The following is a 12,537-nucleotide window of genomic DNA, read 5'->3' on the forward strand; positions in this document are numbered from 1 at the left end:
ATATTTCTCTTTTATAGTAACACATGAGATCCAAGTTGTTTATATAATAAGTATAGACATATTTAAAAAGTAAAACATGTTTAAAATATTTTCAATGTCAAATCTGAGCTAATATTTAATCTTTGAAGCTAACGACAAGACCCAATTGATATAATAATGATAATTTGAGGATATAATTAAAGTGTTTTAAAGTTCAGTCACTAATTTAAAATCTGGATCATAATTTAAGGACCATAGTGGAATTAACCCATCTTTTATACTATATATAATGTGCTTAGTTGAGAAATGACTAAAAACTCTTCTTTTTACAAAGTAATAAATATTATTTTAAATGTGTTTTTGTCTTTTATATTTTATATAAAATTATAAAAATCATTAAAACAAAACATAAAATGTATTTGCATTTAATATAATTTTTATAAATATAATTATTACAAAATTTGTATAACATGGTGGTGGATGCGGAATATATCTCAAATAAGAGAAAGAATTGTGTTTGTTTTTATTTTTATGATACTTAAAATTCGAGTCTTTCTTAAGAAATATCAACATTCTTACTATTTAATCTTTGGCTTTTCGATATTTAGTAATCCATTAACCTTAGACGGAATTGGAAGAAATTCATTCAATGTTAATTTTTAGTCCAAAAAATTTAAACTCACGTGATTATATTAGTAAAAATTTAGTTTCATGACAAGTTAACATGAACACTAGCATTGGTAATAAAATGACAGACGGGGCAAGTTCCAACCATGGCAGTTCCACATATCCTACAAACACAAAGATGTCTGCATGGCAGCAACACCACACTCGCCTCTCCCTCCCCACACTTCTTACACTTTCTCATCACCGCCGCCCCCGACGGTGGCACCACCACCTCGCGCCATCCTTCATCGCTGCTTCCACAACAACTAGACTCCCCGCCGTCATCAGCTGCCGCGCTCATCCCACGGCGCAGTTCCTCGCCGGCGTGCGCCAGGACTCGTTCCAAGTCGGTTCGTAATGAATTGGCCGCCGCTTCGTTTGTTCGCGCCAAATCTCGCCACCGTTGGCTCTCGACGCATAGGCATTTCACCCTTTGTTGAAGAACCCAATTTATTTTCCCCATTCTTTGAATCTCTTCATCTTTTGCCTTTAATTGCTTTAAAACCCTTTCTTGGATTAATGTGATCAATGTTCTCCATTGATTCTCCCTTTGTTCTTCAACTTCAAATCTCACTTTTTCAGCCTGCAAATTCAATAATTTATTTTTATTTTAGTCCCTTTACTATGCTAGAATTTAAAAGATTTAATCCTTTTAGTTTGACATAATTTGCTCATCTATCCTATAGTTACGTGATCTGCAGAGGTCTAAAATGGTAAATTTCTAGTTTATCCCCTTTAGAATTTGCAAAATTTTAAATTAATATAATGAAAATAAAATGCATTTTGGCATCCAAAATTTATATTTCAATTTTGCCTCATCCCAAAAATGCAGTTCGAATTCGATATGATATTTTTTTTGATTTCTTTTTTTTTTTCAAAATATTAGGTTATGTATCGAAAGAGTAGTATGAGAGAAAGGATATTTCCAATTTTATCTTAGCTTTCGTGGGCCCATCTCAATGTCACAAACTTTTTTTCTTTTCACACCAGAACCTAAACCTGTGCTCGAGAGATAGCTGTCCATACACTGATAAAGGATGTATGGATTATCGAGAAGAGAGAAGCCGTGATGGTCACCCGGCAATTTGACAACAAAAGCAATAAGAAATCTAATATAGAATATTGTTTCCAGTACGACAAGATATGATTGATTAGCTAATGTTTCAAAATTTAATGTTAGTTCAATGGTAAATTTATAGTTTAAATCCTATAAAATTGTAAAATTTTAAGTTAATACATTGATAAAATTGTATTTTAACTCTTTCAAAATTTATAATTCAATTCTACCCTCTTAGTAAAAATTTTAGCTTCATCCACATATCAACTGTTTTTTTTTTTAAAAAAAAAAACTCAACAACTTATTCAAAAAAAATCAACAACTTAGATATTATCAGCTTAGACCTATTAATAACATTTTATTTTAAAAGTAAGTAAATAACAAATTATACTAAATTAAAGAGATAAAATCCAAATTTGAGCAAGTAGAGGGACTAAAACCACAATTAAACCTCCTCTTTGTTTTCTCTTCATTGAAACTTGTTGAAAAAACTTACATGTATACTTAGGTATTATCAGCTTAGCATTATAAGAGTAAGTAAATAACCAAAGATCAAATCCAAATTTCAACAAGTAGAGGGACTAAAACGATAATTAAATCACTCTTATTTTCTTCGTTGAAAAAACTTACATGTTGAGCAATGAATCCATCAAGTTGATGTAGTTGGATGTGATCCATTGATGAACCAAAGGCATTATTGATGAATGAATCTTTGGGTCCTCTCCTCATTCCCATATCATCAATTGAATTTGAGGCTAAAATTGGATCAAAAAGCTTTGCAAATGAAGCTTGTTGCAAAGGAACACAAGAATCCATCAAATTATCTTTGTACATTCCTTCATTTGTTTTCATAAAATATCTGCTCAAAAAGGAGAGAAAAAATAAATAAATAAAACCCATTTTTTTAAAATAGAGGACAAAAGAAGAAGAAGAAAGGAGATGGGTTATTTTTGAAGCATTTACCTATTCATGATTAATTGAGGAGGCAAATTTTGATTCATGTGTTGGGATTCAATTGCCATTGGAGCAAGGTTTTTGGGTGTTTTTTTTGCTTTGCTTTGATAAGAGAAAGATGAATATGATATGAACTAAGGGGGTTTGTCCCTCAATGGATTGGGATTTTATACTGGGTTTATAGTAGATGGGGAAAGTGAATTTGTATAATTATATATGGTAGAGTATTTATAAATATATATATATATATATATATAAATTAAATATGATTTTAATTAAAATAATAGTAATTACTTCGTAAAAATAAATATTTGAAATAATTTCTCAATTGAATTAGAATCTAATTGATGGTAAAAACTTATATAAAACATATATTTATAGAAAAATGATGTAAAGAAATGATGGTTGGAGACAATAATATATTAGGTTCAAGTCTCACTCTGTGTGGATATTTCTCTTAATTTAAATAATTTTTATAACGTTTATATAAAAATATAAAATGGACTTTTAGTTCTTTCCCAATTAAATTAATGTTTAAATGAAAATCATATCTCTCTATATCAATAATTAATTAACAATGTAATTTATAATTTGATTAAAGAAATTTGATAATAAATAATTAATTTAAATTTGAATCTAAAATCTGGTTTTGAATTTAAATTTTATGAGACTCATTAATGTATATTCAAACATAAACTTCTTTTTAAAAAATTAAAATATATATTAAATTAAATTATTGTAAACCCACATTTAAATGAAAAATATATGTTTTAAAGTTGTATGTAAAATGAAATAAAATTTGGTTAAGATAATAAGATTAAATATTTTAAAAATTAAAATATGGTTAGGTCTTTTCGTATTTAAAATTTAATTCTCCAATTTTATATAAAACTTTAGTCACGTGTGTTTTTGTGGGGCATTAATGAAAATTTGTGGTATTACCTTTGGGGTGTATCAAACGAGGTGGCTGTGATTTGAATCAAAGTAACAGACAAGCGGCATATCTGCCACGTATAAGCTCATGATTTTATATACTGCCACCTAATCCTATAATCACCAACCCCATGAACCAAAAAGAATGAAAAATATATTTAATTTGTGCAAATTGATTCTATCCAATATTTTATCCCAACAACTGTTTAAATAAATTGATATATTAATAATCATTCTGGCAAGATAATGTGCATATGAATTTAATTTTATTTAATTTTCACAAATCAGATTATATTACAATTGAATGAAAATATCAAATTATATCATTTTAAATATAAATATTAAATCTTACATTCAAACATAATTGAGGAATTATAATCATAATTTGATTTAAAAACAATTTAACCAATCAATTTGTTATTTGATTTAATAAAAATTCATTTTCTACCATTGTTTTTAATTTAATTGATATAAGTGTGTGTTTATCCCAAGTGAAAGTATATACTATAAAAAAGAAAAGAAAAACAAATTATATTATACAATTTTCAAAACATTAATGTATGTAAGTATCTACATTGGGGTTTATGTATTGAATACACAGCTTTATTACAAGCATTCAACAAACCAACACAAAAATAAAAATAAATAAAAAGAATTCCCCTTTGAATAGCAACCAATGCGCATTTTGGGAAACACCTGTCGTCGGGTCGGTTACGAGGAGCCTGCCGCAGCTGCAATTCGTTTAAGATAAACAATGAGAGATGATCATTTCCTATGTATTACCAGGACTCGAGTATTGAAGTAACGGATGCAAGTATATGTTTAGTCCTAAAGATATTGTTGAGGGGATTTTGACCTCTTGAGGCCATTGGACCCTCTCAACAGGTCAGTATTGTCCCCGAGTCAAGCTGAGATTATCTTCTGGCTCAAGGGAAAGCTCGAGTTCCTTGAGAGGCAATGGTTTCACAGAGCAGGAGTGCCTCGTCAAGATAGACCATGCAGGACAAGTGGCCAACTACAATGGAAATAGTGGACATTTGCCATTTGTAGGGCTTGAACCCCCCCCCCCAAAAAAAAAAAAATGGTCCATCCCAACGAGAAACTGAGTTCACCGTCTCTCAAGGCACTTGAGCTCTCCACAAAGTCGGGAGACAAAGTCCCGACTAAACCCGGGAAAAATACTGACATGTTGAGGAGGTTTGACAGCCCCAAAAGGTCAAAATCCACTCAACAGATACATATTTGAAAGAACATACCCTCGTATTCATCTTTGAATATGCGGGGAAAACAAGTATATAACATAGAGTGCTTAAGGAAAAAAAGTGAAGAATTCAGATAGAACGAGTAATTAACAATTCGAAAGAGATTCACGTATTCTATGCTACTCCTTTCATTTTCCTAAAGTACCAGTGTCCTACACAGAAGCGGTACAAACATATGGCCAACAATTACACCAAAATATGATTCTTTATACTTACCACTGTTTTCGCCCGATTTTCCTTCAGAGGTCGTATCCCAAATAATATCTTTTAGTCCAGTGGAGAGATTATTATAGAACTGTAGAATCAAGATTAAGAAATTTGATGGTGAATACATGGTAATTTAAAGCCAAGAGGGGGAAAAAGAACAAGGGAAAAGAAAACAATATAGAACTCGAGGGTAATTGCAATCAATGGAACACCAATTGACATGCTTAGCATGATAAAAGTGACCATGGTCTTCAACCACGGGTGTTAACCTATATTACGCATTTTGCTTTATGTACCCATATCCAACACACATTCAGACATTGGTGGGTAAAAGTACCATGGAAGCCCCTATACTTGGAGTCGGATTGCATTTTGCCCTCTTTATTGAAAAAATGGACCAATTAATTTTTATATGTTACATCAAAAAGCAAACTGATCCTTTTGTTAAAAATTCTATCAATTTCTAGTGTTAAAAACTGATCCTCATACTTCAGCATGAGGTCCATGTGGCACGCCACTGTTATTGTTTGGCTATTCCATCAATCACGCCAGTTTTTAACAATAAAAATGGATGAAAATTGTAACAGAAAAGAACATTTTGCTCTTTGATTTAACGTACAAGGGCTAATTTACTTATTTTTTGAGTAGAGAGGCAAAATGCAATCTGACTCCTAGTACAGGGGCCTCCATAGTACTTTTACCCACATTACTAGATCCTTAGCATTGTGCAACATTTGTTCCATAAATGCCTCCAGCTTGGCTGTCAAAGTTTTTTCGTCAACCATGACAACTGGCTCTGATACCAAGTTGTTATGCGCCTTGGCGTAAGATCTAGTCACAGGTCTAGACGAGAAAGTATCCTTGCTTCAACCTATGGTTACTCAAAGGCAGATTCGTCTTTGACTGAACCCCCTTCCCAAACTATCGTTTGTGATAAAAAATAAACCCACCTTTTATTTCATATTGGCAGCCTTTTTATAGGCTGTTAATTACAAAGGAAAATCCTAATCTAATTCCTAATTTAAAGTCCTAATAGAATTCCTAATTTAAAGTTTATAAGGAAATAAAAAACCTAGTAAAACTAAAACTCCCAAAGAAATTAAATAAATGTAGAATTCTAATTCCTATTCCTCCGTTGATATTGTTTTCCAATGAAAACATCTATATCAGAATAATATCCTCCAAATACATGGAAAATCTTATCGACATATACCCGTATTCAACTCTCATCCCTAAGTCCAAGTAACATAGGCACTAACTACCTAAAGAACTAGAATTTATATTCAATTGGAGAGGATTTTCGTAAGTATATAATACGGCAGCACATTAACATTTGGTGTATACCTTGTGAAATTCCAGGGTATCCCCTCCAGATTTTCGAAGTTCAACCATGCAAAGGGAAGGAGCGACCTGAAAAACCTGGAAAAGGAAAAAAAAAAAAAAAAAGCAATGTCGGGGGAGATACGGAACCCAATTATCAACAACCATGTTTAAACAACTTTAAATTAAGGTGAAACTTAAACTACACTCAGAGGTACCTCTGTTGTAACAGCTAAATGACCCTTGCGTCCAGTTTTCTCTCCACGAAGCTTCATCTGAGAATGGGTAAAAAGAAAGGGAATTCATCAGAAATAGAGAATGACTTAACTTCCGATGATATGAAGAGATTATATGTCATATTAATTTGTTTACATATGAATCTTTCTTTCTCAGCCAACAAGGCACAAAGAAATCTGAAGCTATGTTGCTCCGACACAAGGGTATGGATATATGGCTTCCAAGGATCCTCCAAATATATGGAAAAAATCAAGCCATATCCGTGTCAAACACATAACCGTATACAACACTCACTCGAATCCAAGTAGGTAAAATATATGGAAATTTAGTCCTACTTCTATTTTAAAGAATTCAGTTCCTCTACTTTTCATATTTAAAAATGTAGGTCCAATGTTAATACAGTAAAAATTGTTTTGTCAAATTCAGGTTCATTACTACAAATTTTTTTAATTACATAGCTACCAAGTGAGTGTTTTTTTTATTTCAAAATGTTACACCATCAAATTTAACAGAAAAAAGTTTAATGGCGTTAATCATTGGACTTGAATTTTGAAATCAGAAAAGTAGAGGGGCTAATTGCAAGAAAAAAAAAGTCTAGGGAATAAATTCCAAATTTACAAAAGAGTACAAGGACTTATAGCATATTTTAACCATCCAAGTAACATAGATCTTAAGTGCTTAATGCAGATCCAATGAGAAAGAACTTGGCATCAAAACAATCATTACCAAATGAAGTTGGTAACAAGCACCAATCACAACTGAATCTAGTTCAATCAGTGTCCATCAAATATAGGACCATGGCTAACACTGAAAAGGTAACAAAGTTATTAAGAAATGATAAAATCTGATAAGGAAGCAAGAAGAATGCTAATTCTTTTCATTTAAACATTGACCACAAATTTGTACATCTAAATTTCTTGGGAAGATTAGTAGTAAAAAATGCAGAGATTGGCAAGAGATCAAACCTTGTGGTTATTTTTCTTCACATCAAAACCCAAGGGCATAGCAGCTCTCTCTATTTGCGAGATTATCTCATTAGCAGGACGTTTTGATGTAAATCTTGTTTCCCTTTTAACAAGGCCCTGCAATCGGAAGAAATTGCAACCATTATCTTTTAAGGTTACATAACAAGATGACAAATGACATTCCAAGACATACCCAAATTATGCAATTACATTGCATATCCAATCAGATATTCAACACCTTTTTTATTAGTGAATATAACAAATAGAGAAAGGAGCAATAAACAAATAGTGAATATAACAAGATGCATCCTCCAGAACTAAATTTTCAGTAGAAGCTAGAAAGGAGCAATAGACAAAGAAAATGACAGATAAATATGTACTGCATGCTTTAAAATGGTTAAAATCATTTACGGACAACTCTCAAGTTGAAGAAAATTATTTGAGGAATTTTTTAATGTCACTACCAACCAAGGGACCTTCACTACACGAGGTAAATCAAAATATTATCACAAAATAAGTCGGATATAAATGGCTATTACATACCATTTGCTTCTCAAACAGACTACTGAGGTTGAGACCCTGAGATGTTGAGATAAGATCAAAGGCATTCATGGTAGCAGGTAGTACAGGCCCTTCTTCTCGCCGTTCGACAACAAGGTTTCGAGAATCCTACTAGCAAAATCATGTGCACTGACTCATCCGATTCCAACAACACCACGAAACCACTTCCCAAAAACGAAAAACACAATTCTTACCCCTGATTCATCGAAAATGGCATCCACATCATCAAGAGTAGCATCAACTTGCTCAAACCTAGTTGGTATATAACCTTTCTTAAACCACTCATTCTGATGAAGCTCGGCAATGGTTATCCTCTGGTTTATTCACAAATAATAGAGTGAAAACTGTATCCAAAACCAAACAACTAAAACAACCCCAGCTAGCTTCAGGCACAAATTGTATTTCAAAAAATACCATCAGGAAAAAAAAAAATAGGAAGAACTAAAGAATGCACAAGCAAAGGGGAAGAGACAAGAATTTACTGTCAAAGGATTAGGGTCTAGGATTCTCTTAATTAATTTCTTGGCATTTGAGGAGAACCATGGAGGACAGCTGAAGTCAGCCTTAGATATCTGCAGTCACATTAGAAACCCATTTAGAGAAAGAACTTTAAATTTAAAAGACACAAAAGGTTAACTACAAATTAACCGATCAGCAGCATGAGAGCATTTTTATACATAGATACAAACATGACAAGCATCGTTCTTTCGTGCATATTTATTTTCTGATCGACATTTCCCTTGGTACTGTCCTACCTGCTACAAGTTACAACTACCACAATGCAATCACCAATAACTAAGATTATAATCTCTTAATTTAAACATTTAAATAACACTGTTGATTGAAGAAATGGAGATTGGAGAATGGCTAACAATAGGATCCAGATTAATCTTTATTAGGAGAAATTTGATGATTTCCAGAATATGAACACATTTGATTCTTTGATACGTAACATATGCAAATGATGACGTAATAAGCTAATAACACATTACAGTTGATACGCAAATGTGTTAATTCTGAAGTACAAGGAAAAAAGAATTTTAAAAAATGGAAACAGACAGAACAAACACCTTTTTATACAGAGAGACTAAATTGGAGTCCTCAAAAGGCAAATAACCAGCCATTAAGACAAAGAGAATCACACCACATGACCACAAATCTGCCTTAGCTCCATCATAGCCTTTATTGTCGATCACCTGAAAATAGATATCACAAAAACAATAAAGAAAAGCTAATGGATCATAAAGAAGAAGAATCTCTTTTGCAACAAAAGCAGTGTACCTCTGGAGCAACATAGTTTGGTGTTCCACATGTTGTGTGAAGTAATCCATCCTCCTATATGAAAAGGGTAAGGTAATCACTTCTGAAATATTTTATCAGCATATTATGAAAAGTTGCCCAATAAGTAGCCCACCACCAATGTGGTAGGCCAAATATTATGAAATTATGGGATTCTGATACCAACAAAATTCAAGCACCCAAGCAAGACTAAAACCACACACATACAAAGTGGGGACAAAGTCATCTTTCACTAAAGTGAAAAAGGGAATAGGACAGAGCAAGCAGTCATAAAAGCACTCCATAATGAATACAAGATCTTGGGTAAAGATTATCATTGAGAGAGAGAGAGAGAGATTTTATAAGACAAACTCACTCGAACTTGCTGAGGTAAAGCACTCAAACCAAAATCCGAAACTTTAAGAACTCCATTACCATCTAGCAGCAAATTCTCAGGCTGTAAGTTACACAACACAGTTATGTTTATCCAAGAAATTTATATATTTAACGTTTATGGGCAAGAAGCTAATCAACACAAAATATATACCGTACCTTGAGGTCTCGATGGTAAACACCCCTGCTATGGCAGTAATCCACAGCATTAATAAGCTGCTGAAAATACTTTCTAGCTTCATCTTCTTTCAACCTCCCTTTGCTTGCCTGGCAGAGGAAGATATCAAGACAATGAAAACCAGATTAATATATAGTACTAAAACGTTGATACACAACTGAGATTTGATTCCTGAAGCACTTTTACATTCCAAGAGTAAACACAAATTTCTTACAATTTTGTCAAAAAGTTCACCACCAGTCACAAGTTCCAGAACAATGTATATTTTCGTCTTGCTAGCCATCACCTGTATCAAGAATATTGCTAGAAGTTACCAAGAAATATAGCCTTACCATACTTAAAATAATTTTAGCCAAGTGGAGTCTTCTTCTGACAAAATGCAAGTCAGATTTGAAAGAGAGCAAACGAGAAGCAAGGAAGAAATGCATGGACATCAACAAAGTAACTAAACTAGTAAAACTTCGTGCCAAACCTCATATAAGCGGATGACATTTGGGTGTATGATGAGTTTCATTGTTGAAATTTCTCGTTTAATCTGCAAAGGAAAAGAGAAAAGAAAAAATGTAGCATGCATAAGGTAAAACATAAATAAGATTCATAAGGTAAAAAAAATCCATCGCTTAATACTATTTTGAAGAATAGTTTTCTTCTTTTTGGGTAAAACATTAAGAAACCAAATGAGAGAAATTCAAATAAGTTAATCTCAATTCAGGATTAAGTCAAGCTCACAAATAAAACATGTATAATTGCCACCAAACTGGAGGACATGTTATCCGGACTCTTCATTTTCCTTAAAATAAAGCATACCACACATGTGCTCAACAAATATTCAGAAATGAGTATGGGGGATTGATCCTCCACTTAAACAAAGGAACTTAGAAAAAGTTTAGCAAACCCATGTCGGACTCATACCCATATCTGAAACTCACCATAGAGTTGAGTAACATAGCATTGAGGGGAATAGAACCCGATAAAGAAAAGAAGAAAAGAAATAAACTAAATTATCTTGTATTGACTAAGTTGAATTATACCTTCTTTTGCAAGCTAATTTCTATTCCGCAAAAACTCTACGAAACGTGCAGAATTTTAAACAATCAACCAGTTTTTTTAATAGTTCAAAAATATAAAACACTGGGCACATATTAAGTTGACTCTGGTTTTTTTTTTTTCCTTTTTTGAATTAAAAGCTCCATTGTTTTGTTTTTAATGCATTGTCCGTTCCTCAATCAACCAATCACTAAATCATCATATTCCTCACAATTCATAATTCAGTCACAAGAAAAAAAAAAGAAATAAGGATAAAAAATCAAACAAATAAGAAATCACCAATCAAAATGAAAATTACAAAAATCATTCTAAGTAACTGATAAAGAGTGATTTTGTTAAATTATCTAGAAATCCCTAAACCCTAATTAATCTAATAACATTCAATTTCAAATAAAGAGATTTATTACTGGAATTATTTTTTTTTAAAAAAAAGAGTACCTGAGCAATCATCTTATGTTTCAAAACTTTCTCTTTATCAAGAATCTTAATTGCTACATTCTCTCCCGTCTCTAAATGCCTTGCGAATTTCACCTTCGCGAAAGTTCCTTCTCCCAACGTTCTCCCTAACTCATATTTCCCCACACACGTCCGACTCGAACCGCTACTGCGAGTCGCCATCGTTGTCTCTCCAAATCCTTTTTATTATTATTTAACTTTTTTCCCTATATTCCCCCACTTCCTAAAGCTTGCTATTGATAAAATACCTCTTCTTCTTGCATGGCTGCCATACCCGAGATTTAGCCACCATTTTTTTAAAGAAAAAAAAATCAAAATCCTAATATAAATGAAACAAATTTATAGCATGGAACGAAAGAAATCAAATTTGGTAGCCATGGGATCAGATACGGTGCCCATGAAATCGAAGAAATCGAAAAAAAAAAAAAAAAAGGTAAGAAATTAGGGATTTTGATTTTGCACGGAATTCAAGGTGGGAGATTAGATTGTAAACAGAGAGTGGATCTAGTCCATGGTTTTTGTCTGGGTTTGAGTTAATAATTTATTGATAAAAAATATAAAATTATTTGATATTTATTGGGAAAATAACAAATTATTAAAAGATAAAGACTTTTCTAAAATAATACCCAATGTTTGGTATAGTTCTATAGAAGGAATATAACCACGTGTTCAAATTCTAAATTAATTGATATGATTTTTTACAATAAAATAAAAAGAAAATAAATAGGAAATTAGGAATGGAGCTAAAGAAAGACAGCTTAATATGAAATATTTTATATATATTGTTTAAAATTTAAGGTTAGTATTTTTGTCAATATTAATATATTTTAAAATTAGGTAAACTATAAAATAGTTATTTTGTTTGTCTCAAATTATATTTTAGTTATTTACGTTTAAAATATTATATTTTAGTCACTTATATTATCATGTTGTAACATTTTAGTCACTAAGCTATTAATTGTTGTCAATAGTGTAGCAGTAAGTTAAATTAACACGTTAAATTATCATTTCAAACAAAAATTTAGGTTAAATTTTACAATTGGT

At 31.9% G+C, this 12,537-nt stretch overlaps 2 protein-coding genes across 3 annotated transcripts; both read right to left on the reverse strand.

The window, feature by feature from the left end:
- Nucleotides 1-635: 635 nt before the first annotated feature.
- On the reverse strand, nt 636-2,840 carry LOC108455788 (E3 ubiquitin-protein ligase BOI-like). Its single transcript, XM_017754333.2, has 3 exons — nt 2,666-2,840; nt 2,333-2,561; nt 636-1,228 (listed from the first exon to the last, which is right to left on the reverse strand). Exons 1-3 carry the CDS (start codon nt 2,722-2,724, stop codon nt 689-691), a joined length of 828 nt encoding a protein of 275 aa, XP_017609822.1. The 5' UTR covers nt 2,725-2,840; the 3' UTR covers nt 636-688.
- A 1,278-nt stretch (nt 2,841-4,118) lies between these two features.
- On the reverse strand, nt 4,119-12,118 carry LOC108456956 (CBL-interacting serine/threonine-protein kinase 23-like). Of its 2 annotated transcripts, XM_017755729.2 has the most exons (15): nt 11,476-12,115; nt 10,463-10,525; nt 10,205-10,276; nt 9,972-10,079; nt 9,796-9,876; nt 9,423-9,476; nt 9,212-9,337; nt 8,624-8,713; nt 8,336-8,455; nt 8,124-8,249; nt 7,581-7,697; nt 6,597-6,653; nt 6,403-6,477; nt 5,068-5,146; nt 4,119-4,320 (listed from the first exon to the last, which is right to left on the reverse strand). In XM_017755729.2, the coding sequence occupies exons 1-15, from the start codon at nt 11,653-11,655 to the stop codon at nt 4,301-4,303; spliced, it is 1,368 nt and encodes a 455-aa protein (XP_017611218.1). In that variant the 5' UTR covers nt 11,656-12,115; the 3' UTR covers nt 4,119-4,300. The 2 variants fall into 2 exon arrangements, 1 of the variants encoding a protein (XP_017611218.1); XR_008271132.1 differs by lacking the exons at nt 4,119-4,320; nt 5,068-5,146 and adding an exon at nt 7,342-7,422 and having other exon boundaries at nt 6,407-6,477; nt 11,476-12,118.
- Between the last annotated feature and the right edge of the window lie 419 nt (nt 12,119-12,537).

Source organism: Gossypium arboreum, chromosome 9 (genome assembly GCF_025698485.1).
Source record: "Gossypium arboreum isolate Shixiya-1 chromosome 9, ASM2569848v2, whole genome shotgun sequence".
Classification (NCBI taxonomy): Eukaryota; Viridiplantae; Streptophyta; class Magnoliopsida; order Malvales; family Malvaceae; genus Gossypium; species Gossypium arboreum.

What these genes read in the sequence shown, in the direction of transcription:
- LOC108455788 (XM_017754333.2), bottom strand. Translation starts at nt 2,724, where the DNA reads ATGGCAATTGAATCCCAACACATGAATCAAAATTTGCCTCCTCAATTA. An exon ending in CCTCAATTAATCATGAATAG is followed by an intron (nt 2,562 to 2,665) that starts GTAAATGCTTCA and finishes CTTTTTGAGCAG; the next exon opens with ATATTTTATGAAAACAAATG. An exon ending in ATGGATTCATTGCTCAACAT is followed by an intron (nt 1,229 to 2,332) that starts GTAAGTTTTTTC and finishes TTGAATTTGCAG; the next exon opens with GCTGAAAAAGTGAGATTTGA.
- LOC108456956 (XM_017755729.2), bottom strand. Translation starts at nt 11,655, where the DNA reads ATGGCGACTCGCAGTAGCGGTTCGAGTCGGACGTGTGTGGGGAAATAT. An exon ending in AACATAAGATGATTGCTCAG is followed by an intron (nt 10,526 to 11,475) that starts GTACTCTTTTTT and finishes TTTCCTTTGCAG; the next exon opens with ATTAAACGAGAAATTTCAAC. An exon ending in ATACCCTGGAATTTCACAAG is followed by an intron (nt 5,147 to 6,402) that starts GTATACACCAAA and finishes TTGATTCTACAG; the next exon opens with TTCTATAATAATCTCTCCAC.